The sequence below is a fragment of the Aotus nancymaae genome, unplaced genomic scaffold (assembly GCF_030222135.1).
Source record: "Aotus nancymaae isolate 86718 unplaced genomic scaffold, 86718_ANA_hifiasm-v0.15.2.pri h1tg000040l, whole genome shotgun sequence".
In the NCBI taxonomy this organism is placed as follows: domain Eukaryota; kingdom Metazoa; phylum Chordata; class Mammalia; order Primates; family Aotidae; genus Aotus; species Aotus nancymaae.
In genome coordinates, this window is record NW_026988454.1 from 58,744,157 (window position 1) to 58,768,992 (window position 24,836).

Consider the following 24,836-nt stretch of genomic DNA (forward strand, 5'->3'; position numbering starts at 1 on the left):
TGAACACAATATATGCACTAAGGTGAACCCCATTTGGTTTACTCTACACACCTGAGAGGATTCTTTATTGTTGTGATCCTGAAAGGTGAGTATCCTTACCTTGTATAGAAGGCTACACAGCAACAGAGATCTGTGGGAAGTCCAAAATACTCAAGGGGCTAGAGCTTTGTTATATTTCATCAGATACCACATTTTTTCCTCCATTCTTGTCAGGATTCTGAAGCCAAGATGGCATGAGATATTAGATTATTTACTCCTATCACCAGAATAATTCTACAGACTTAGCAAATAACTTAAAAAGCTGAGGTTTCAGAACCTCTAATCGCCTGGAGAGCTTGTTAGTTTCTGATTTAGTCTGTGTGGGGTGAGCCTGAGAATCTTCATTCCCAGAAAGTTCCTAGGTGATGTTGACACTGCCATGCTAGGGAATCACTTGGAGAACCATTACTTTAAAACATCAGATATGGTGGAACCTGCTGGTATATCAGATTAGGTTGCACAAAAGAATACTAAGTTTATGCACCTCAGTTTTTAAGTCTTAAGCAATGACTTAAAACAGCACCATCTCTTCTTTAAAATTCCTGAAAACTTCAGAATAAGTTAACTAAGGTTCAGCAGAGACTAAAAAATGAGTAGGAGTTGGAAACTAAAGACGTCACAAGCACTTATACTAAAAAGGAGGAGGAGCCCGCAGGTTAAACACAGTTTGTTAAGTGATAATAATGCTCTTGTCCTTAGAAGCCAGCCTTCCTCTTTAATTCCAACTTTATAGCATTCCTTGTCATGTGGAGCTTCCTATGGAGTAGAGGGCTGAAACAGGTCTAAAAGTCATTACCAAAATAGCCGATAACTTCCACAGCCAAAATCTAATTTCTCTAAGATAGTGGTACTCAATTCTGGCTATACATTATCACCACCTGGGAAGCTTAAAAAATACAGATGCCCAGTCCTCATACCTAGAGATTCTGACCTAACTGCCTTAGGACGGTACCTAGACACTGGTGGTTTTGAAAGCTCTTCAGGTGATTCTAAAATGCAGCCAGGGTTAAAAACCACTGATGTAGGAGAAAGGTGACCGGTGGATAGGAAAGACAAGGAGAATAAGCCCTCTTTAGACAATGTGTAGTAGATATAAAAGGAAAAGAACAGAATGGGACAGCAGCCAGGAATGACCAGGACAAGTGAAAGTGAGATTAATCTGTTAGATTCGCGAGGTTGATCTAGGGATCAACCCAATGTTGGCTGTCTCAGGTTCAAAAATCAGAAATAGCTAGATGACCAAGGAAGTACCCTCATGTACCAGACTTGATAATGGTCCAAAGAACATACCAGCAAATCCTCTTAACAAGGTATACTGTTTTTTTTAGAAGTTACTGAGAACCTGAGGCAAAGAACTTTTAATTTTTCACAAATCAACTATAGGTTCAACTTTGAAATCATATACCAAAAAAAAAAAATATATATATATATATATATATATATATAATTTCTCCCCCAGCAAAAATAACTGTTTTTTAAATGGGGAGGGAAGAGATTAAAGAAGTAACTCTCAGAGCACTCAGTAGCTGAAATCATCCTCCCAGTAACCTCACTGACAAATAGGTTTTCAAAGCTGTAAAAACATGTGATGCAAATGATAAAACCTTGGTATTTTCTTCTCTTCCTTCTTGACCAGCACAGACACATGAGGTAACAAGCTGAAAAAAAAATTTTTTGAAAGCTTTATGATCCTGTTTAAGGCACAACAATGAACACAAAAGAAACTAGTTAGAAGAACTCAGTCAATGGAAAGAGCAGGGACTCTCCAGGCAGGCAACAAAGATGTCAGGTGAAAATCATCTCTGCTCACATCAATAGGGCAAACACTGGGAGCCCAGAGATAAAAATCCAGATGTATTTCCACTGCATTAAAAGCTAAACAGATTCATCCATTTAAATTTTTTTTTGGTGGATGAAAAAACGTAGATGTGGATAAAACTGCATCTTAAAAACAAGAATTGTAATTTTTGAATGAAACATTCATCTGGTAAACAATTGATTTTAAAGCCAACTTAAAAGACAAAAGACTTTTAACTAGCACCACCTGTTACCTTTCTTATTTAACACATGGTACCTTGCTTATTCAGTACTGGCTGCTAATAAATTAACTTGAAGCATTCACTGATTTTATGGACTATTGGAATAAACTTCTCTTCCCAATAAGCCTCTTCCCAAGGAACATCTACTAAATGATGTCCACAGTCAAATGCTGAACTTGAACTTGACCGTAACAAATGACAAAACCTAAAATATGGCCCAAATCACCTAGTCTTTCAGTCTGAAACAAGGATCTTTCTTGGAAGGGGAGGAGACTAAACAGGACTGATTTAGATAATTCAGTTCAGCAGAGGACATGCATCTATTCAAAAAGAAGGCTGTAAACTTATCTTTATTAGACAGGCTTGGAGATAGAAGGGCTGATTTAGGCCACTAATTTCAAGAAACAGTATACTAGCTCACCTAGGAAATTATCTATTAGGAGCTTAAGAGTCTATGTGTTCTAAAGCAAACATGCTTACACCGGTATCAGCTCGAAGATAACTTTAATCAGGCCTACGACATTTTCATAAGTCAATTCCAGGCTTCTCAGGGTTACATAAATGATGCATCTAACTGATCATTATTAAAGAAATTTAAAACTGATCATTATTAAAGAAAATTAAAAAGGAGCAGGGTCAGAGGTTCAATTTTTACTTAAAATTATCTTGCTCAAAATGTTATTAGTCTGTGGGCCTCAATCTGCATAAGTATATTCGTACATGTCACATTAATGCTGTTAATGGGACTGTACTGAAAGTAAGATATGTCCCTTCTCATCCTACCAACTGAAGTTTTTCTACTGCAAAAACAAAGACAACAAAAACCCGTACCCAATTTGGACTCAGATGCAAAAATATGAAGGATGAGATTAACAAGTCCTTGGTTTGGAAATAAATGTTGATGGGAAGTCCTAGAGTAGCTACGTGTAAGATAAAAACTCTGGAAGACCCATCACAATGCTTTTAAATTCGGTAGATCTTTTTTTCCAGTGATTTATCAACAGGAAAAGTTCAAACGAAAGAGATCTAGAGAAAGTGTTTCTTAAGCTATGAAACCATCACAGTATCAGAAGAAAATTAATCTACATCTTTTTTTAAGGTATTAAGTAAAATAAAATAGGAAGAAACAGGAGGAAGGTGAGCAGGAGGCTTTAAACATCATTCAGCCCAAGCTTAATATGAACTATGGAACCAAAGCAATAATGCAGATAATTTATGATCAAAGAAATATCATTTTTAAAAATCAATGATTAGGACACTTCAGGAAAAAAGCAGTTTTGTGATGTGAATTACCTGAATTAATGACTCAACTATCCACCTGATTTTTTTAATGCAGTAAAAAGAGAGAACCAGTTTTCAAGGAGACAAGCTCAAATGTATATAATTTTATGTCCTCCTTAAACTTCAGGTTTGTACCCAGAGTTGTCCCTTTAGAAGTCCACCGTGGCACTGCCACCTTCTACTGCAGCAGCCTCCAGCCGCATCATCCTCCCCTGCATGCTGTTATACTCGGTTATCAGGTAGCACCGTTCTGCCTGCTCACGTTTATCGCAGAGTTTCAGTTTATCCTCTGGACATTATCCAGACACTACTTACCCATCTTTACTATGAAACTGAGAGTTCTGTAATTTTTTTCCAACATACACAGAACAGTATGGAAATATTAGCATTCTGTTAGCTACATGTTATCTTGGGGCACATAGGTACTGCCTTCCTGTGGCCAATTAAAACCACCATCTTAGGACTTACTCATACATATTTTTACCTTGAAGACAAAAGCAGTAGGCTCTTCAATAGAGATAAACACTAACCTGGCCAGCAACTTGCATTATGCAACATTTTGTTTCTGTCTTGGCAGCCTGCCTTTAAACCTGTTAGTAACTGCATTGCAAAGAGACGACCACCTCACACGATATTTTTAATATCATTAATTATGAGTTCTGATTCAGCAGCAAAACTTCTGCCAATAACTCCTTGTAAATGTGTTTTTTTCCTAAAATCTGCTTTTCTTGATGTTGCTGTCTGCATTCATCTATCTGCTTGAAGCCTATAAAAGCACAGATATCCTACTGTCCCAACATAGAAACTTCTGCGATAAGGGCCCATCCCAAAAGATTTCTACCTACCATGCGTCACTCTATTATTATAAATAGTACACTGTGCATCTGACCCATAGTAAACCATGGTCACACCTGATAGTGACTGAAGAGAAATGGAGACTCACCAAACCAACAAGTTTCTGACAGAATTCTCAAGCTATTCCTACTCTCCCATTAAAGACCCAGGTACATGCTAATTCTTAAAAGTTATTTACCTCATACAAAAATCAAGGAAAGGAGCCTAAATCATGGAGCCAAGTTCACTTCCCACTAGCACACAGAGAGATGCTGTTACTGAGAGTCAGCACGACTCTGAAGATGATCATTCAAGACGAACTCAAAAGGATTAAGGTGGGGATCCCTGGGGACAGAGATGAAGAATGTCCTTTTTAAAGGACAGCTCTTTAATTTCTTTTGGTACCCCACCCAAAGTCCCACATACACTCCAAAAGACAGGAAAGCATACTAGGGAAGTCAGAAGCTTCCAAGTCAGAGAGCCCTGGGTTTGGATCCCAAGCAAGTTACTTTAACCTTCATGAACCATTTCCTTGTCTTTAAACTACAGGATCAGTATTAAACGTAAAAAAACCTAGTTAAGCAACTGGCACATAGTAAGGGCTCAATAAATCATAGCTATTATTATTGTCACTATTATTATAAATAAGCCAGAAAACATTTTGTGTAGACTCCTTTTTATCATAAAAACCAAACTGTATCTCTAACCTAACCCTGACACCCCTCTCCAAAAATCCGAGTTTAAAATACGAAAACAAACAGATGTAACTGATTCTTTTTTTTTTCTTTTTTTTTGAGACAGAGTTTCGCTCGTTACCCAGGCTGGAGTGTAATGGTGCAATCTCGGCTCACTGCAACCTCCGCCTCCTGGGTTCAAGCAATTCTCCTACCTCAGCCTCCCGAGTAGCTGGGACTACAGGCTGTGCCACCATGCCCAGCTAATTTTTGTATTTTTAGTAGAGATGGGGTTTCACCATGTTGACCAGGATGGTCTCGATCTCTTGACCTCGTGATCCACCCACCTTGGCCTCCCAAAGTGCTGGGATTATAGGCGTGAGCCACTGCGCCTGGCCTGTAACTGATTCTTAAATGTCTGAACATTTCAAGCCAAACACCTACTGGGTACCTACCAGATAACTACTGCTACTGCTGCTGCTTCTATGAGGACAACCACTCTATGTTATGTGCTTCATCAGAAGAGCTGGTTTTTCAGATGTAAAAATAAAACAGAGGGGAAGTGAGCCTGAAGCACCAAGCATGTGAGACTTTGCAAGGTTTGAACCAAGCATAGGACACACTGAGGGGATTCCAGAGAGATCTGGATTAGCCTTACTACCATCGCTGATGGCAGTGAACATGGTATGCCTCCATCTGCTCAAGCCTTGACATGGCCAAAAGGAGGCTGCTTCTTCCACACTATTCTCCCACTTGGTTTCTCCTTCCCCTCTCCTTCCCTCAAAGACTGACTCTACTAGACCAAAGCCCTCAGCCAGACTTCATGGACTTACTGTAAACCTCAAGTCCACAATCAACAAGCACAGCCATACCATCAGTTCACAAAATAGGCAGAAAAAAAAATTCAGTAAGGAGGGGACTAGGGGGAAGGACACACCTTATCCAAAATGCGAGAGAGGGACATGTTCTAGTAGCTCTAACTGGGAAATCAAGGAAAATTCAGCCTCCCTCTGTCCTCACTGCAGGATTAAAAAAGAAGAAATGTAATTGACAAGAAAGTAGCCTATGAATGATTATTAACACTTTAATCTGAATCTAAATAAAGTCTTTTTATTCTTCTCCATCTGCAACTCTGCCATTCCCACTCTTCTATCCCTAGGCTGTTAGGTTAGTTTCTTAGGACTACCATAACAAATTACCACAAATTTAAGGACTTAAAACAACAAAAATTCACTCTCTCTCAGTTCTAGAGGCTAGAAGTCCAAAATCAAGGTGTTGGCAAAGTCATCCTCCCTGAGAAGGCTCTAACAGAGGATATTTTCTTGCCCCTTCCAGCTCCTGGCAGCTTCTGGCAATCCTTGGTGTTCTTTGGCTTATAACTGCATCACTCTAATCTTTGTCTCCAACTTCCCACGGCCTTATTTGGGTCTCTGTGTATTTTCTCCTTTTCTTATACACACCAGTCATTGGATTTAGGACCTGCCCTAAGCCAATATGACTTCACTTTACTTCTGGAAAGATCCTATCTCCCAATAAGGTCACCACTCTGAAGTTCCAGGAAGACATCAATTTCAGAGAAACACTATTCAACCCACTCCAACTTCCATGTAAAAAATAAACCCCCACCACCAAAATCTGGGCATAGTGGAGGGAGGGGACAAATTATAGCATTATAGAATTACAAGAAGTTCAAAGTTATGGTAGTCTCCTGTAGATCCATGACTACTCATTTTTGAGTTGGAAATAATATTGTTCTTACTTTTACCTTACCTTTCTCTCTTACCCGAGAGAAATGTACACACATACATTTCTCTCACCCATGAGGAACTATGAAGCTTTGGAAAATATCAAAAGTCTCAATCAAAATAGCACTAAAACACAGAACATCCCACTGATCCAGACACTTGACTTCTCCGTAAAAATTTGGTTGTAGGTATAAATGAACATATGGTATCAAGAATTGAGAAGCAAAAAGATGAAAGGCAGGGGAGGATACTTTTCAGCTAAAAGCACTCTCATTTAATGATCTAGGAATGGGAAGAAAACCATGGGTCTTAGAAGACCAAGGTTTCCTTTAAAACACTTGCTTTAAGTTTTTAATCTCCACACACCCTCTCCCAAATTATCCTTTTCTGATAATGACAATAAACTTACATGGAAACACTATTCAGAGTTCTTTTTTTTAAAAAAAATCAAGGTATTATTTTAACTGAGTGGAGAAAAAAAATACTTGAGATCAGCTTTAAGACTTGTGTACTCCCTCTGCTGGCTCTGAATTTAAAATAAACTCTCAATAGCTTCCAAGGCTAACTTTATTAACTTCACTAGACATTTAAAATATAAGAAAGCCTGGGTGTAGTGGCTTACATCTGTAATCCCAGCACTTTGGAAAGCCAAAGGAGGAGGACCGCTTGAGCCCAGGAGTTTGAGATCAGCCTGGGCAACAAAGTGAGACCTCACATCTCTAAAAAAAAAATCACAAAATTAGCGGCGCTCATTAGTAGTCCCAGCTACTGGGGTGGCTGAGGCAGAAAGATCATAGCTCTCTACAGAGTGAGTCAGGAGTTTGAAGCTGTAGAGAGCTATGATTGTGCCACTGCACTCCAGCCTGGGTGACAGAGTGAGGCCTTGTCTCAAATAAAAAATTTAAAAATTTAAAATAAAAATACACAAGGGAAAATATGATGTGGATTCTTCTACCTGCCCCCTACCCCGTAATGGTCTTCAAAGGAATACCCTAACACATACTGAAAACTGCCCAACACATCTCTCTTGGATTTACTACGGGTTCACTCCAGAATGAAGCTAATGTATGCTGTTTGTCTGTTTTGGGGAAAGTTTACTTCCTGCTCCAGCCTTGCTCCTTACACATGTGCCACATGTTTTCCTTACTCTGTGCTCACCTCTCCACTGCAGTCCCAGGGCACATCTGGACACCAAGGTGTGATGAGCCTCCAGAAGATAACCTGGCTTCCTCACCTCAGGCAATGACCCAGGAGTAGCAGAATTACTAGAAGAACCACAGTCCAGCAGAGAAGTTAGTCCTCTTCACTTACTATGTTATTCCATAGTAATAACTGAAGCACTGAAGAGAAAATGTCTCAAGATTAAAACCTCAAAAAATCAGGAGGGAAAAGCAGAACAAGCGAACTATAGAAAAGCCTGGCTTGAAACACACTCCAATCACACACTTCCATTTTACCAAGAGTGATACATCACAGCACTCTATGGATGCCTGCTATTGTGGTTCTTTTTCCTTTAGGGGAGACTGAGACACTGGGAAATGAATGTCGTTTGGTCAAGAATAAAATGGTGAAAGATACTGAGTCTGTCTGGACAATGATGCAGTCAGAACTGGGGTCTTCTATCATAATCACCAGCCTAACCACCTATTCAGAATGCTTAACTTGGAAGAGCTGCAGACTGGTCCTGAAATAGTTCATCTCAAAGACTGCCTGCTCTCTCCTTTCCTTTCATACACAACTTCTATTTCCCAATCCAAGGACAGAAAACTTGAAGTACATTTGGGACTTCTTCCACAAAATGAAGAACATTACAAACAACTAAGGTTTTACATAACAGCTTTTTTCCTAAAAGTGGGTAAAATAAACTTTAGGCAAAACAATTCTATGATGACTTTCTGGACAGCACATGTTGATGTTGCATATGGTGGGGTATACATACAGAGGGCAAACTTTATTTCATTTTTCTCTTAATGCAAGGTCATCCCAAGATCACTCTTCCTTCAGTTTCTGCGGCAGGTAGTGATGAACACTTACGGAGTTTTCAGCGACTTATGCATTGGGTAACAAGGCACTGCAAGAAACCCCAGATAGCACAGCATCATCTCACATTTACTCCACATCACATCAACATCGATGCTAGGAGGTCTAAGGCTGATGCCACCTTCAGAGCTGCAAATACCCAAAAGACTTCACCCATGACACCAGCTCATCCCTGGGCCACACCAGCTCATTCCTGAGCCACATCAGCCCCTTTCAGAGTCACAGCCCCAAAACTAAGGCTATCCATATGGGCTGATTATATAATCCAAAAAGTAACTCCAAATATTAGAAACATTCACTTGCCTGGCAGACACATTCCCTAATTTCAAGCCTCTTACGTTGTGCTTAAAAATACTCGAGAGTCGCAGGAAAATGACACAATAAACAGGTAGGAGTCATGGGGTGGGCAGGGTAAGTGGTGTCGAGAGAAAAGGCATTTTTAGCAAGGTAAATTGAGAGTGCTGATGGAGAACACAAAAAGAGAACCATAGTGACTCCAGTGTGTGGCAGCCTAGAAGAGGGGAGGAGAAGCAGAAGACAGCAAGTGAAGTAAGAGCTTGCAGAACTTGAGGCAAACAACACTGACATGAACAGCGGTGAAACCACAATGGTAGGCAGCAGACACTGTAGTACAGTGGTACTGACATACTCTTTTTTTTTTTTTTAAAGAGAGAAGGTCTCACTCTGTCACCCAGGCTGGAGTGCAGTGGTGCAGTCATGCTCACTGCAATCTCAAACTCCTGTGATTAAGGGATTCTCCTGCCTCAGCCTCTCAATTAGCTGGGACAACAGGCAGGCATCCCCACAACCAAGCTAATTTTTTTTTTTTTGAGACGGAGTTTCGCTCTGGTTGCCCAGGTTGGAGTGCAATGGCGCAGTCTCGGATCACTGCAACCTCCACCTCCTGGGTTCAAGCCAATTCTCCTGCCTTAGCCTCCCGAGTAGCTGGGATTACAGGCACGTGCCACCATGCCCAGCTAATTTTTTTTTTTTTTTTTTTTTTTTTTTTTTGAGAGAGAATAGGAAGGAGGAAAAAGGAAGAGAAAGACAGAGAGAGAATGGGGAGGAGGGAGAAGGAAAAGAAAGAGGGAGAGAGAATGGGAGTATTGCTTTCTTGCCCAGGCTAGAATGCAATTTAGTAATGGGTATTGAAAAGCTCTTTTATACTGATAATTATACTTAATGATGTAGTCAGGAAGGAATAAGGGAAGAAGATAACAAACAAACAGCCAACCAATATTTAATTTAAACCTATGAAATGCTATGCGATTACTGAGGAGTGATTTACTTCCAATTATATAGTCACCTTTGGAATAGGTGTGAGGTGGTAATGTATGTTTTGTGTATTTGAAGTGGAGAGTTCTATAAATGTTTATTAAGTTTACTTGTTCCGGGTCTGAGTTCAAGTTCTGAATATCCTTGTTAATTTTCTATCTCGTTGATCTATAGAATTGTTAGCTCTTCTTGTTACATTGATCCTTTTGCCATTATGTAATGTCATTCCTCGCCTCTTTTGCTCTTTGTTGCTTTAAAGTCTACTTTATCAGAGGCGAGAATTGCATCTCCTGTTTTTTGTTTATTAGTTTATTTTTACTCTCTGTTTGATTGGTAAATCTTCCTCCTTCTCTCTGAGTCTTTGTGTATTGTTGCATGTAAGATGGGCCCGGATGCAGCATACCGATGGGTTTTGGCTTTTTATCCAATTAGAATATATATAGGTTTAATACCGGCGTTTGATGCTAGCTGGCTGTTTTGCCCATTAGTTGATGTAAATTTTTTATTGTGTTAAGGTTCTTTGCTTTTTGATATATTTTTGGAAAGGCTGATATTGGTTGTTCCTTTATATGTATAGTGCTTCTTTCAGAAGCTCTTGTAAAGCAGGCCTGGTGGTGGTGAACTCTCTAAGTACTTGTTTGTTCGCAAAAGATTTAATTTTTCCTTCGCTCATAAAGTTTAGTTTGGCTGGATAGGAAATTCTGGGTTGAAAGTTCTTTTCTTTAAGGATGTTAAATATTGGTCCCCACTCTTTTCTGGCTTGTAAGGTTTCTGCTGAGAGATCTGCTGTAAGTCTGATAGGTTTCCCTTTATGGGTAACCTGACCTTTCTCTCTGGCTGCCCTTAGTATTTTCTCCTTCATTTCAACCCTAATAAATCTGGCGATTATGTGCCTTGGGGTTGGTCTTCTTGAAGAGTATCTTTGTGCTGTTCTCTGTATTACCTGGAGTTGAATATTACCCTGCCTTGCCAGGTTGGGAAAATTTTCCTGCATGATATCCTGAAGAGTATTTTCCAACTTGGATTCATTCTCTTCATCACATTCAGGTACACCTATCAAACGTAGATTAGGTCTTTTCACATAGTCCCATATTTCCTGGAGACTTTGCTCATTCCTTTTCATCCTTTTTTCTGCATTCTCGTCTTCTCGTTTCATTTCACTGAGCTGGTCCTCGACTTCTGATATCCTTCCTTCTGCTTGATCAATTCGACTGTTTAAACTTGTGCATGCTTCGCGAAGTTCTCGTGTTGTGTTTTTCAGCTCCATCAATTCACTTATATTCTTCTCTAAATTGTCCATTCTCGTTAACAGTTCGTCAAACCTTTTTTCAAGGTTCTTAGTTTCTTTGCATTGGGTTAGAACAAGTTCTTTTAATTCACAGAAGTTTCTTATCACCCACGTTTTGAAACCTGCTTCTGTTATTGGAACACACGTGTAATCTATTAAGCCTTGTTCCATTACTGATGAGGAATTGCAATCCCCTGTAGAGGGAGAGGCATTCTGATTTTGAGTATTCTCTACCTTTTTACGCTGGTTTCTTCCCTTCATTATATATTTGTCCGTCTGTCGTCTTTATAATTACCGGCTTTCTAACTGGGTCTCTGACGTCCAACTTGTTGATTCCCTGCGCCGAGATCTGAGCAATCCACTGAGCCGGCCAAAACAGTGGTGTTAAGATTGATGGTGCTTTTCTGCCCGGGTATCTCCGGACTCTGCACCAAGAACTGGCGTGCTAAGGCACCAGCAAAACCACCACGCCGGCCACAAGAGTCGCCCTGGCGACCCGTGGGGCTCCTCCACTGGGAATCTCCTGGTCCGTGAGCAACAAATATTCGTCTGAAAGTGTGGCGTCCTCTCGTTCTTTGCGCTTTCACTGGGAGGTACGTGCCCGAGCTGCTAATCATCAGCCATCTTGGATCTAATTTTTTGTATTTAGTAGAGACAGGGTTTCATCATGTTGGTCAGGCTGGTCTCAAATTCCTGACCTCAGGTGATCTACTAGCCTCAGCCTCCCAAAGTGCTAGGATTACAGGTGTGAGCCATCGCACTGGGCCTAATATATATGTGTGTGTATATATATAATATATAATATATATATTTTTATATAATATATAAATATACAATATTTTATATAACATATATTATATATATGTGTGTGTGTGTGTGTATATATATATATTTTTTTGGTAGTGACAAGGTCTCACTTTGTTGCCCAGGCTAGTCTCAAACTCCTGGCCTCAAGAAATCCTCCTGCCTTGGCCTCCCAAAGTGTTAAAATTATAGGCATGAGTCACTGCACCAGTTAGACACACCCATAACTCCCCTGCTAGCTGTGGAACCCTGAACCAGTCACTCACATGTTCCTAACCTGCAAAATAAAGTAGTTAGATGATCTTTAAGATCCCTTTTAGTTCTGAGTTTTAGGCAACAACTAATACAGATGAGTCAGTGGCATCAAGACTCCATATCCATTCCAGAGGAAGGCCAGATCTACATCAGGCCCTGGGAGACAAAACTGGCGATCCCACATCAGTCCAGGGCCAAAGATGTGCTCTATCTAATCCAGGTGGAGCCTGGAAAACCAAGGCTTTTCCCAAATAGACCCAATCCACAGGAGCCATGGTACAGTGGCTTTGCATCTCCAAAGAAAGCTCAAAACGATCTGCAGAGAGTTAAAGGCCAACTCCAAGCCATGCCCGACATCAAATTTGCCATTTGCCAGCAACTTCTTAGCAGAGTTGAAGTACTAGAGAAAGCAGAAATACAGATGTAAAAAAAGGCGATGTGAATAGGCAGCAATGACAAGTTCACAAAGCACTGACATGCTATAGCTTATTCTCCGTCTCCTTGATCAAAATAGGAACTCCCGTGAGTGAACTGGAACTTTATCTGCCTTGTGCTACCACTATATCCCTAGGTCCTGACAGAATGCTCTGCAAGCAGCATGTCTTTGATAAACATTTGTTGAATACATGAAACAGGATGTGATGCAAATGGGTAAAAAGGGTTTTTCTCTTTTATTCACTTACTGTATACCAGCTCTAACACCCACTGATATCAACCCATCTTTGTATTTATGATCCCCAGCTCTTTTTATAGCACCAAAAAGGTGAAGTGGCTCTTCAGGCCCCCTCAATTTGTGATGCAGGAAAAGGAGAGAAATGAGGAGTTGAGAATAGGGTCAAGTCTGTCCCCATAGGCAAAATAAGTGGGTATACAAACAAAATTAATTCCATATTCTCTTTAGCTCTGGGAATCTGAAATGTGATGCCCCAGCTACGGGTAAGCGGATCAACCCACCAGCATGTACAGGCCTAAACAGTCTTTAAAAAAAAAAAAATTAAGACGGGGTTTTGCTATGTGTCCAGGCTGGTCTCAAACACCTGGGCTCCAACCTAAACAGCCTTATCTTTGCATTTTCTATGATGATCTTTCAATGATGGTAAACTTTTGCGAGACCAAATTAAATGACTTCTTAGTGAGACAAGGCCTCTTCATTAATTTTCCAAATAAAAATATCTTGCAGGTTTTAAGTAAGAATCACAACAGAGTACTAAAAACTTTAACTACAAGATGTTCTTGTATGGTATCATTTTCTTAAAATAGAACCCTCCTAAAATCTCCTAAAAATAAGTCTGCTGTAGTTTCATTTCATTTTCTAAGAAGGAGATAAACATATCAAAACACACACTTAGCTTCTTTTTTAAAGTATCTCTGTTACATGGGACTCACAGATCAAAGTCAAAAAGGGCCAATTTCTTCACTTCAGAGGTCAATGACACAGCTTTGAGAAAGAGGAAAAACAGTCCCTCTAGTGTACTGGGGCTGTAGAAAGAGGAAGTATATTAGTTGAGAATCACTGACGAAGACACTATTGCCAAAGGAAATTACAAAACAACATTCTGGCAACATGGGCCAAGCAGACAGATTCTTCACACACGACCGTAACTGGCCTTTTGGTGAGTTGCTCCAAAAGGTGACTGAGGTCAAAATTATAAGCCAACATGAAATTATTATGACTTAGTCATTTTGAAATTTAGAAAAAATTTAAAAGAGTTGCAGTTAAAATAACATTTTCCTAATACAGTATGTTGAAAAGGAACTGGATGTATTAATCTAAAGAACAGAAACAGTGAGGACATAAATAAGCATTATGTGACAGGTCAGTCCTCATCTTTTTACCTCGGCAAGAAGCCATAACAGTACACATTCTTACATGAAAGAAGACTAAGACTCTTGAAGAATTATCCTCTGGAGGATCAGCAGCAGAAATCTTAACACTGTATCCCTCACATTTGTGAAACTATAAGAACCACTACAGAAACTCCAGTATGGCTTATTTGATTATGCCCTGACCCATGGGAAAAGCAAGTGTGTGGGGTGTATAAGGAAGTAAGTGACAGAGAGACAGGCCTTCAAGGTAAACCCTGGAGTCCTCAGAGGTCTCCCCAAGACAAGAGGAACTGAGAGAACTCACTTGTTCAATCATGGGTACAGTGCAAGCTTAATCTGAATTAAAGGAAATGTAACCTTTTCCCCTCTTAACCACATCTGATTATTCATTTCTACTTTAATGCCTGAGGTAAGGGAACCTGTGAGATAGCCATCATCCTTCTCCCTGACACAGTATGCATCTGACAAATTTAAGTAACCAAAAGCTTCCTCCTTTTGTTAAAATGCTGTATTTCTTGCCTCTTTTATCACTTCATAGTTCCTAAGTAACCCTACTGACAGGCACAGACAGCTATACAAACATGATACACTCACCCAGCCTCCATCTACATTTGTCCATCTTTTTGATGTTGAAATAATAAGATGTTTTTAGACTCAGAAGCAAATACACCTTTCAGGAAAGCAATCTCTCTACTTATGTAAGACTCTCTATTACCTAAAAAATGACCTTTAAAAAAAGATCAATTTAAAGAATAAAATGGAGAACAAAAACCTCTAGAACTGTGGCTACTAATCACCTCTCTACTAACTAGTTGTGTGATCTTAAGAAAGTCATTAACTTCTCCAAAAACCAGGTTTTTCACCAATAAAATAAGAGGGTTGAACCAGATCAGAAAACTTCATCCTGGTTATATGTTGGAATACTTAAATACCTAAGAAACTTAAAAAAAAAAAAAAATCAATACTAAGCTGCACACAAGCCAAATTCAGTCAAATTCTCTGGGTATTTATACTTTTCAGAAGTTCCAAGGTAATTCAAACATGCAACCAGGGCCGAGAACCACTGGTTTAGATTCTGATCTCCAAACCCTCTTTTCTAATTCTTTCATTTTATGATGTTAGGGTGATATTTGGTTACAAGGTCTCATAATGCAATGGCCCGAATAGCCTCAAAAAAAGTTAAGGCCTGGACTCTGCATACCATGCCCTTTATGCACACATGTCTAAGAGATGTTAACCTGAATTCTAGACATTTTGGAAGTTAAAAATTCTCATACATTACTCAGAATGAAAGTAATGTGGTTTAAATGCACATGTATGCTTCCAAAATGACTAATCATGACAAGAATCAACTCCTAAACTTGGATGCATGAAAATGGGTCACAATTAGCCCCTGACCTCTCCCTTTTCCCTCTTGTTCCACTCCCACTAAACCACAAGCACAAAAAAAAAGGTTGCCTATTAGTCGTAATCAGAATATAAAACCAGCCCCAATTTCAAAGGGCCTTCTCCCTCATCAAAGATTTGAAAGTTCCTGCATGGCCACTTCTTTTGATGAAGGTCATCTTATAAAAACCCTAACAAAATTATATCCCTTTAGTCTTCAAGGATTAGTTGCCATGTGACACTTAGAAATGGAATTGGTAAAAAAAAAAAAAAATGTTAAGGTAAAAAGAATCATAAAATGTGTGCCTGTATTAAACATATTAAGCCTTGATAATTTCTATTTACAGCATTTTATAAGATTTTAGTTGAAGAAGGATGAGATAGCAGAGAGGGGTAAAAGAAACCATGAGACAAAAAAATGGTCATGACATGAAACCATAAAGTTTATGACTAAGCCCAAAATCTGTTTGCAAGTACTACACACTATATGAAAATATAACTAGCCCAATCTCAATTTGTGGCTACTTTTGGTTACACCATTTTCTCATGTAAATCTTCCCCCATAAAATAAAATTCACTCAACTTATCTTTAAGCATAAATACAATAACAACAAATATTATTTGTGAAATTATTTTTGTAATCTTAAAAATCATAGCAAAGGTGAAAACCCCTTCCTATATTAAGTAAAAGTTAGCTAACTTTTCACTAACATATTCTCTACACCAAATTCAAACATGCAAGACTACATTTCAAGTGTGAGAAATCTAAAAACGATTTCAAACCCCCAAATTCATGTCCTCAGATCCTGTCCACTCACCCCCTTCCTGATGCTATACACTGAGATTAAGCCTCCCTATCCACTTGGCAACTCAGTTTTAAAAGATACTGCACTAGTGCTCTTTTCAAATGGAATTGTCTAACTTTCACCCTTTCTGTAAAGAACTCTCATAGCATAGAAGTGGCATTCTTTTATAATAAAATTAGACCAAATATAAGACTCATAATGTTAGCATTTGTTAAAAGAAATGAGACAGATTTGTGGATTAATATCAAAGCACACGTTTTGCTTTTAAAGTATCTAAATAAAGCCGATCTGATACAAGCCGTATTTAACTTTGCAAGGGCTTTCGAAAAGCAAAATAAAACATTCTCTACATTAAGTTCTTCAGCTTTTTCATATACAGCCTCCTCTCCAGTGCTTTAATTCAATTCTCCACTAAGATTAAACTGTTCTTATTTTTATACCTCCTGAAACCCAGGAAGACAGAGGGCTCCCCAATGACAATGAAGGAAGGAAAGGAGGAAGCAACTACTTTTTTCACTAAAAAAAAAAAAGAAAGAAAAACTAAGCTAAATTGCAAATAGGAGCAGCTGATAAGAGATGTGTATCTCCAATTGCACAGGACTCTTTGGCCTGGTACTGACTGACACATTACTATCTTGGGAGAAGGGGCAAGGGAGGTGCCTAGGAAGAGCAAAGCAGCTGGATATCAGCAGCCCAGCAGGGGCAGAGGAGTTAAATCTCTTTGGATACCCAACTGCAGGAAGTCATTACATCATAGGCCTTTCCACACCTCTCTCCCTACCACGTGTCCCGTGCCCCAAGAGAATGAAAAGGAACGGTGGAGAGTCTCTCTTCGGGTTCATTTACAGGTAGAAGCCATTAACGGTCCAGCCCAGCCCCCAAACCTCCAACCGCCAGAGTAAATGAGGCAAAGGCCCCTAGTCCCCTACACCCAAGCCCTTCCCTCCAACAGTGCCGGAGTTCAGGCCTCTCCGGGTGCAGCGGATGCGGCCACTCTGGATTGAGGTGGCCAGGCCAGGCGGTTCGAGGCCCCAGAACATTTCAGAAGCTAGCCAGGAGCAGGTTTACTGGAGTGATATCTCTGAGAAGAAAAGGTGTCAATGCAGGCAAGGAAAGGAAGCCGTCCAGGAAGAGGTTTGCAACCACTTCTTTTTCTAATGGGATCGATGAGCCTGTGGGAGTTAACACCCGCAAGCTGAAACTTGGACCCCGAGGGTTCTCATTCAGCTAGTGACGACACAATATATTCCTGTAACAGACTAAAAACCACACATCCAACCCCTCCTCCGGACATTGCATACAAAACACTCCCCCACATCCTTCACTCCACCCACAGTGCCCGAAACAGACCCCCACCAAGGTAAACTCTACTCCAAAGTGGCTGCGGACCTACGTCCTAGACGCTGTCCTGAGAATCCAGCAAACGTACTCCTGTCCGTTCGCCCTTCCCTCGCCGCCATCCCCTGCCCCCTTCTCCTCACCTGGCCATGCCCTAGGCTTGTGGGGAACCTCTTTCCCCCATCCGAGGCCGTCCCCAAGTGCCCTTACTCCGGGGGTAAAAGAGAACCCCCAAAACCTCACAGCAGAGGCTCCCCCTGCCAACCCCGCTTGCCCTGGAGCCCGCAGGGGCGCTCCGACAAATCCAAGGCATGTCTCGCGCTGCGCAAGAGGCCCGGCGGGTCCAGCTGCCAGCCAGGGGTGGGTACGCACCTTCCAGCCGGCCGAGCTGTTGCTGTCGCCCTTATCCTTGAAGTAGGGCACGCAGCGCACCATCCACTCGTAGATCTGGGACAGAGTGAGCCGTTTGTCCGGAGAGCTCTCGATGGCGCGGGTGATCAGGTCCGCGTAGGACAGGTTTCCCCAGGCGTTCCGCCGCGACGAGCATTTCCTCGGCTGCCCGGAGCCCCCAGCCGCCCCCGGCTGCGGCGGTGGTAGCGGCTGCTGAGGCTGCAGCGGTGCCTGCGTACCCCCGCTCAGCGCGCCCGCCGCAGGGGCTGGTCCAGACCCGGGGTCTTGCCCTCCCGGTCCCAGCAGCCGGGCCGAGTCCTCGAGGAGTAGCCCGGAGCCGAGGGTGCCGCTCCCGCCACCGCCGATCGCCATGGCCGAGCTGGCCCGGACCCCGCCGTCCTCGTCGTCTTCATCGTCCTCCTCCTCGGGGATCATGGAGTCGGCGGCCGTCTCCCCCGAGGGCTTAGCAGGGCTCGCTTGCAGCTCCGGTCTTTGCAGGGGCCACGTACAGGAACGCGGCCGGCTCTGGGGCTCGAACTCCGGGTCCAGCTCCACTTCGAGCGGAGAGAGCGGGGCCGGGGAGACCGGTGCCTCTGCCATCTTCACCGCCCGCCCGCGGCTGGGGCTCTCGCGCTCTCCTCTCGCGCCGGGGCGGGGTGCGGCGGGGGAGGAACGTGGGCGCCGCGAAGGCTCCGGCTCCCGGGCGCCGCCGCCGCCTCCTGGGGAAGCACGAGATGAGAGAGAAGGAGAGTTGGTTATCCCCGGCCGGAGCCCCGTCCTCGGCGAGTCGTCGCCCGACGCTGCCGCCTCCCAGCCGCGCCGCGCCCGCCTACCAGGAACAGGCGGACCTGGAGACGTGCGGCCAGCGAACCTGGCGCAGCAGACACCGCCCCCCGGCCAGGCCGCGGGGGAGCTGCGAGCGAATCGACGGCCTCGCGCGGGGCAGCCCCCTCCCCCCGCCGCCCAGCCGCAGGTCCCTCCCGGGCTAGGCGGAGGGGCGGGGAGAAGGGGGAGGGGCACCCGGGGGAGGGGCGGCCGCGCCTTTAAAGCGGGCAGCGGCCGGTGCTGGCGCAGCCGAGCCGCGGTCGGAGCCCGAGCTCGGGCGTGCGTGCGTTTGTTTATATTTCGCTTGGGCTCGCTCTAGTGCCTCCCGCGGTGCCGCCGCTCAAGTCTGTGTGGTCTTCGGCTCTTTTCCCCTTTCCCGGCCCTGCCGCCTCCGCGACCCCCCTGTCACCCAGCAATCAGCAGAGTGGCCCGAGCCCGGGGACTGCGCGGGCAGCTCCCTCTCCCCTCTTCGCCCGTGGGCCGGAGGACGAACGCGGGTCTGGGCGCAAATGGGCCCTTGTCACTTCCAAAAAATAAAGGAAAGACAGAAAGAAGGGGAAGCAGCACCCCGGCGGGTGTTCGCAAAGGGTCGAGCCCGGCGGGGACGGCCACTTCGGGGTTTTGAGTGGTTGGTATTCTCGCGGACGTCGTCCCCTCCGCCCCCTTCCCAGTCAGGATCCGGGGGAGGGAGCGAGTCGGAACATAAATCTTCCAACAGGTCTGGAAGCGCCAAGTCTCCCGGGCTGCCAGAAAACCCGGACCAGCACGTTCATCACCTCCTTGCTCCCGCTGCTGCCATCTTGACAGTTTCCCCCTTCCCTCGAGTCCTTTAAAAACACTAGCGGGCGAGACGGGGGGCGCGCAAACCGCGGCTCGGGGAGGGGAAAGGGAAGCGCCCGGCCCAGCTCGCAAGCAGATCCGGAGTCACCGGGAAGGCGGCCGCCTGCTGCACGGCTCCGGCGCCTACCTCGCTTCCTTCCCTTCAGGGACGCGGCGGGACGATGCACGATCCCGCGCGGGCCCGGGGCACGGCGAGGAGGGGGCGCGCAACCTCGGCGAAGGAGAAGCGCTCGGGCCGTCGCCGCAGCCCGCCCGAGGAACCGCCTGTCAGCTCGCGCGCCGCCGCCTTCCACATTCCTCCTCCTCCCTTTCACGAGCAGGGCGGCCGCGGCAGCAGCACAAAGTTATAGACACACGCAGGGCGCCTCAACCTAAGCTGACGGCGGGCGGGTCCCCGCCCAGGGGGAGGGTTGGGCGGCGGGCTAGGCGCGCGGCGGGCGGGCGTGAGTGCGCGTGTGTGAGCTCGCGCGCGCCTGCGCGGCCCGGATCCGCGGGGCTGCGGGCGTGGGTGTCCAGGCGCGCGCCGAGGGCCGGGACTCGGCGGGCTCCCGCTGTCGTCCCCGCTGGGCTGCTCCTCCCTCCCGAGAGCCTCAACGACAACAAAGCGCAGCGCTGGCCCGAGAGAAGAAGAAGACAGGGGAGAGGAGGGAGAAGAGGGAGCGGCAGGAGCGCGAAGCCCCCGACGCTCCAAGGAACGCAGCGGCTTGGCCTTCCCAACTCCAGGCAGGGAGCCTGGCACCACGGGTCTCCGGCCTGCGCATCCGCTCGCCGGGCTCTGGGCTCTCACCACGGTGTCCGGTTCCCAGTTAGAACCCGACACCAGGTAACACCCGAGATAAGATGCTGACCGCAGATGGCCAGGGTTACAGCGGCGTGGAAATACTGAACGGCGAAGATGTTGGTGCCTGCACAACTTCGATAAGCCAGTGCTCACAGATGCGATCAGGCACCAAAAGGTTTACACCGAGTCTCTCACCTTAGACGGTGGACCACAGTCGTGTTTCACTTTTCATGGGTTTCATAGCAAACGGGGGAGAGGTGTAACTAACTCCGGAAGAAATGCAAATTCCCCCCCCCCCCCGTCCTACATTCAAGAGTAGATTGAGAAGGGAAAAATAATTTGTCTAATTTGTAAAGGACGACAAGACCGCTAAGTGTGCATTTTTGACTTTTCAGAAAAGACGGATTCCTTTAGGCTTAGAAAAACATCTGCACAAGTCCTTATTTTACGATCCGTGCCCCAAATCATTTGTTTGTACTCTACGAATGCAGTACACGCGACATGCACACCAAAAGTATGGACACTGTAGTTCATAAATATCTTTTTTAAAAAAAACGTTCTAAGTCACCGGAGATAGCTCAGGGTGTAGAAGCGGGCTCTGTAATGACCCCCAAACACAAAGGTCCAGCCCAGCGTACGCAGGAGCCAGCCCGCCCCGCTACCTCCGGGCTCCGGGCTTTGCGCAGCACCCGTCACTCAAGTGACGCGCGGCCCCGCCCCTGCACCAAGCTAGTTCGACGCGTACAAACAGATGATGTCATCGCCTTTACACGCGCGTGACCCCGGAGCTCTCCGCCGCGTCGCCATTCGCTGCGCCGCTTACTCGTCAAAGCACGCCGCGCGCTGACTGGACGCGGCCACCAGTCTCCAGGCCCCAGACGCCCCTCTCCGCCCCCCGCCCCCGCCCCCCAGAAAATAATAAACAATCGAGTAAAATTCTAAGGCATGAAGGAGAGAAGAGGGAAAAAGGGAGAGGGCGCACCAGAAACCAATCCTTCGCGCGCCGACGGTGGGAGGGTTCCGGGGGGGGAGGGATGCGAGAGGACAGAGGACGGGAGGAAGGGAGGAAGGGAGCCGACCTGGGGCGGTGGGTCCGGCCGCGGCAAGGAGGTTTCGGGGCAGAAAGTTGCCACGCACTCGGCGGGGCGCGCCTGCTGGTAGGGGGCTCTAGGGCCCAGAGCGGCGGGGCTGGGGGCTCGGGGGCGGGGCGCGACCCGCCGAGGGGGCGGGGACTGAGCGGCGCCGGCAGACACGTGCGGGAGGAGGGCGGGCGCGCGCCGCACGCGCTGGGCCCGGGCGCGCGGCCCGGGGAGCCGCGCGCGCTTGTTTACCAGTGCACGTGGGTGTTATTTTTAAATGGAATGTGGCGCTAGTTGCGAGGCCGAGTGGCGGGCGCGTGGGGCCGCCCGCGCTGGCTGGGGGACGCGGCGGGCCCCGCGGCGCGGCCTCTCCGGGCGCTGCTCGCGAGGCAGCCGGGCTGTCCCCACTGCGCACCGCTGGTGTAGCCGGCGGCTCGGGCCAGAGAAGCTGATTGAGAGTTTCGCGCGCTGCCGGAGCCGCAGCGGAGACGACGGTTTCCCGCCGCCGTCTTTGCGCCCAGCTCGGCTCCCGCATTCTCATTCAGGGAACAAAGCCTTCTGCTTAACTTCGCCCAGGAGGCCGCGCCAGTCCTCGGCCACGGGTTCTGGAGTAGATCTCACACGCGCACACACTCACTGGCACACATACTTTGGCCGCAAGGTGGACCCTCAGCACCCTACGTGCCCTGTGTCCTCGCTCCCTTGTACCGAATGCCCCCAGTTCACACGTGCCTGTCTCGTGGGCATGTAGCTCTGCCTACGTAAAAATGCGCTTCTGCTATTTCGGGTTGTCCTTGGAAGGGGAAGTCTGGGGAAGGGGGCCCTGACTGCTTAACTGCGTTGCTTCTCTTGAGGCACCTCTCCTCTCCTTGTAGGCCTGTCCCGCAGAGAAGCTCCGAGTTTGCATGGTTTACATACTGGGAGTGTGGACGGTGATGTACGACCACAACTCGGCTTCATGTGTCACTGCTTGGGGTGCAGGTTGGGTATGGTGGTGGTTAAATGCTGGTATTCAGCTTTGCATGAAGGACTGGGAGCTAGATCACCCGGGGCCGCGCATCGTGATGCAGCATAAAATTACAAGAATTTTCCGTTGCTGGCTTTTAATACTTACAACACTGTAGAAGAAATCCACACGTTTTCTTCTCTAAATCTAAGCAATCTTGTCATTAGAGTGCAGACCTGCAAAAGTAGAAAGAATGTATTTACAGTGGTTGGGCTCTCAGCCATTCGATTTTCACTATAAACATGTTGAGTGTCCATTTACAGAACGCATATCCCAGGGGCATTCCAAGAGAGTTGAAAAGTCAAAAATTTAGTGGATTAACAGAGCATTGTGAGCTTCACGGTGAGGAAGAGGGGGTAGGCACATGATAAAGCCATTTCCCTCAAAGAGCTTGCTTGGGGGTATAAGACATGCGTACTTGCAGGTATAAGACATGTTAGAAAGTTAAATATTGCAAGTTTAAAAGTAGTAGAAGTCCGGGCGCAGTGGCTCACACCTGTAATCCCAGCACTTTGGGAGGCCTAGGCAAGAGGATCCCTTGAGCCCAGGAGTTCAAGACCAGTCTAGACAACATGACAAAACCCGGGTGTCTACAAAAAATACAAGAAGTCCCAGCTATGGAAAGCCGAGCTGTAAGGATGGATCGCTTGATCCCAGGAAGTCAAGGCTGCAATGAGCCATGATTGTACCACTGCACTCCAACATGGGTGACAGAGTGAGGCCCTGTCCTCCGCTCCCCGCCACAAAGGAAAAAAAAGCAGTAGAAGACAAATACAAGAGGTCATACGTAGAGTGTTGGATAAGTTTCAAATGAATTGAAGATTAAAAAACTTCAGATGGAAGTGACTATAAACTTGCAGCTTTGTAATGTGCACCTTACACTTGTAATTCGCGCATATGGGCAAAGCTTTGAGAACTCAGAGATTGAATCTCAGAGATTGTTCTCTTTCAGCCGCAAATTGCCTCGACCTTTGCCTTCCCCTTGTAGGCCTCCTTGTTCCTTCTCCATTTCTTCCTACCATAAGTTATGGTTGTTAATTGAGAGGACATGCCAACATTACCTTCGAGGTAGAATTTTTAGTCAAAACTTTTCCCACCTCTTATTGACCAATTTTATACCCTATTTATTTCTATTAATAATTTAAGGTGGTGATCATTCACTGTATTTTGCAAATCCAGTCACTGGAGGGACAAAATTTAAGATGTTTACCTAAGTAAGCTGGGTAAATTCACCATTTCAATCACATAGTTGTTAGGGGATTCGTAGTAGATGCCAGGCCTTGCCCTCTGAGGGGGCACCACTCAGTACCTGTGTCCTAGCTCAGTTCTCCTTGTGCCTCGGCCATCTGGAGCCTCCCTCTGACCCCAGAGCCCACATTCCAGGAACTGAGCCTACTGCCCCTCAGCAAGTGTGCATTTTCCTCTTGGGTTGGCTTCTATGTCCATCTCAATGAAGACAGGAAACCGGTAGGATGAGGTTCCTAACAAATATGTGATCCATCTGGAAAGAAAGAAGAAATATCCCTGAATATTCAGGCCTAAAGCCGCTCCCTAGTCTATATCTGACACCCTCATTAGTCCCTTTCTCTGCTTCCCCTCTCAGCAAACTACTCCCATGCAGCACATGTTTATTGAACACTGTGTACCAAAGAGCTGTGAGCTGTGGCTCGCCCTTTGGGGCATGATTCCAGACAGGTTTCATCACCATGCTCTCCACAAGTATCTGCAGCTCCTGTCCTCTCTCTTCTCCTTTCCTTAGGCATGACAAACCTGGCAGAGCATCCCCCAGGTTGTTAACAATGACTGTCTGTGGTACATTTGGAGGGCAAGTATGTATGCTATCAGGGTTAAAAAAAAAAAAAAAAAAAAGCAGGGGTTCTAAAAAAGAGTGAATATTTACCTGAAATGGAATTGGATAGAAGAGAAATTGGGAAGAATTCTCTGTTTTGGTAATAGGAGGTAATATTTGTCATTACCCAACCTTTATTTGTCAATAAGTTGCAGGTCCTGAACTAAGCACTTTATTTGCAGTGCTTGGACCTTACAAAGACCAGGTGAGATATGTACAATAGTGCTAAGTGGCATGGGGGTTAAGAATTCAGGCTCTGAGGTTAAGTCTGCTTCCTCATTTAGCAGCCATGTGACCTTGGGATATCACTTAACCGTGGAGCCTCAGGTCCTCATCCTTAAAATGAGAACACCTTCTAAGATTGTTGGAAGGATTTGAATAATTGAAATTATGAATCTAAAGCATTTAGTATTAGAATAGAAGGGGGTGCTTTAA

The 24,836-nt window shown here is 45.3% G+C and overlaps 1 protein-coding gene across 2 annotated transcripts in view; it reads right to left on the reverse strand.

Annotated features, from left to right (window-relative positions):
- FOXO3 (forkhead box O3) overlaps positions 1 to 18,622 on the reverse strand; it is a 125,154-nt gene extending 106,532 nt beyond the window's left edge. For both annotated transcript variants that reach the window (XM_064360800.1, XM_012438415.3), the window contains exon 1: positions 18,004 to 18,622. In XM_064360800.1, the coding sequence (XP_064216870.1) occupies positions 18,004 to 18,621 (618 nt within the window). In that variant the 5' untranslated portion in view covers position 18,622. The remainder of the gene's footprint in view (positions 1 to 18,003) is intronic.
- Positions 18,623 to 24,836: the final 6,214 nt, after the last annotated feature.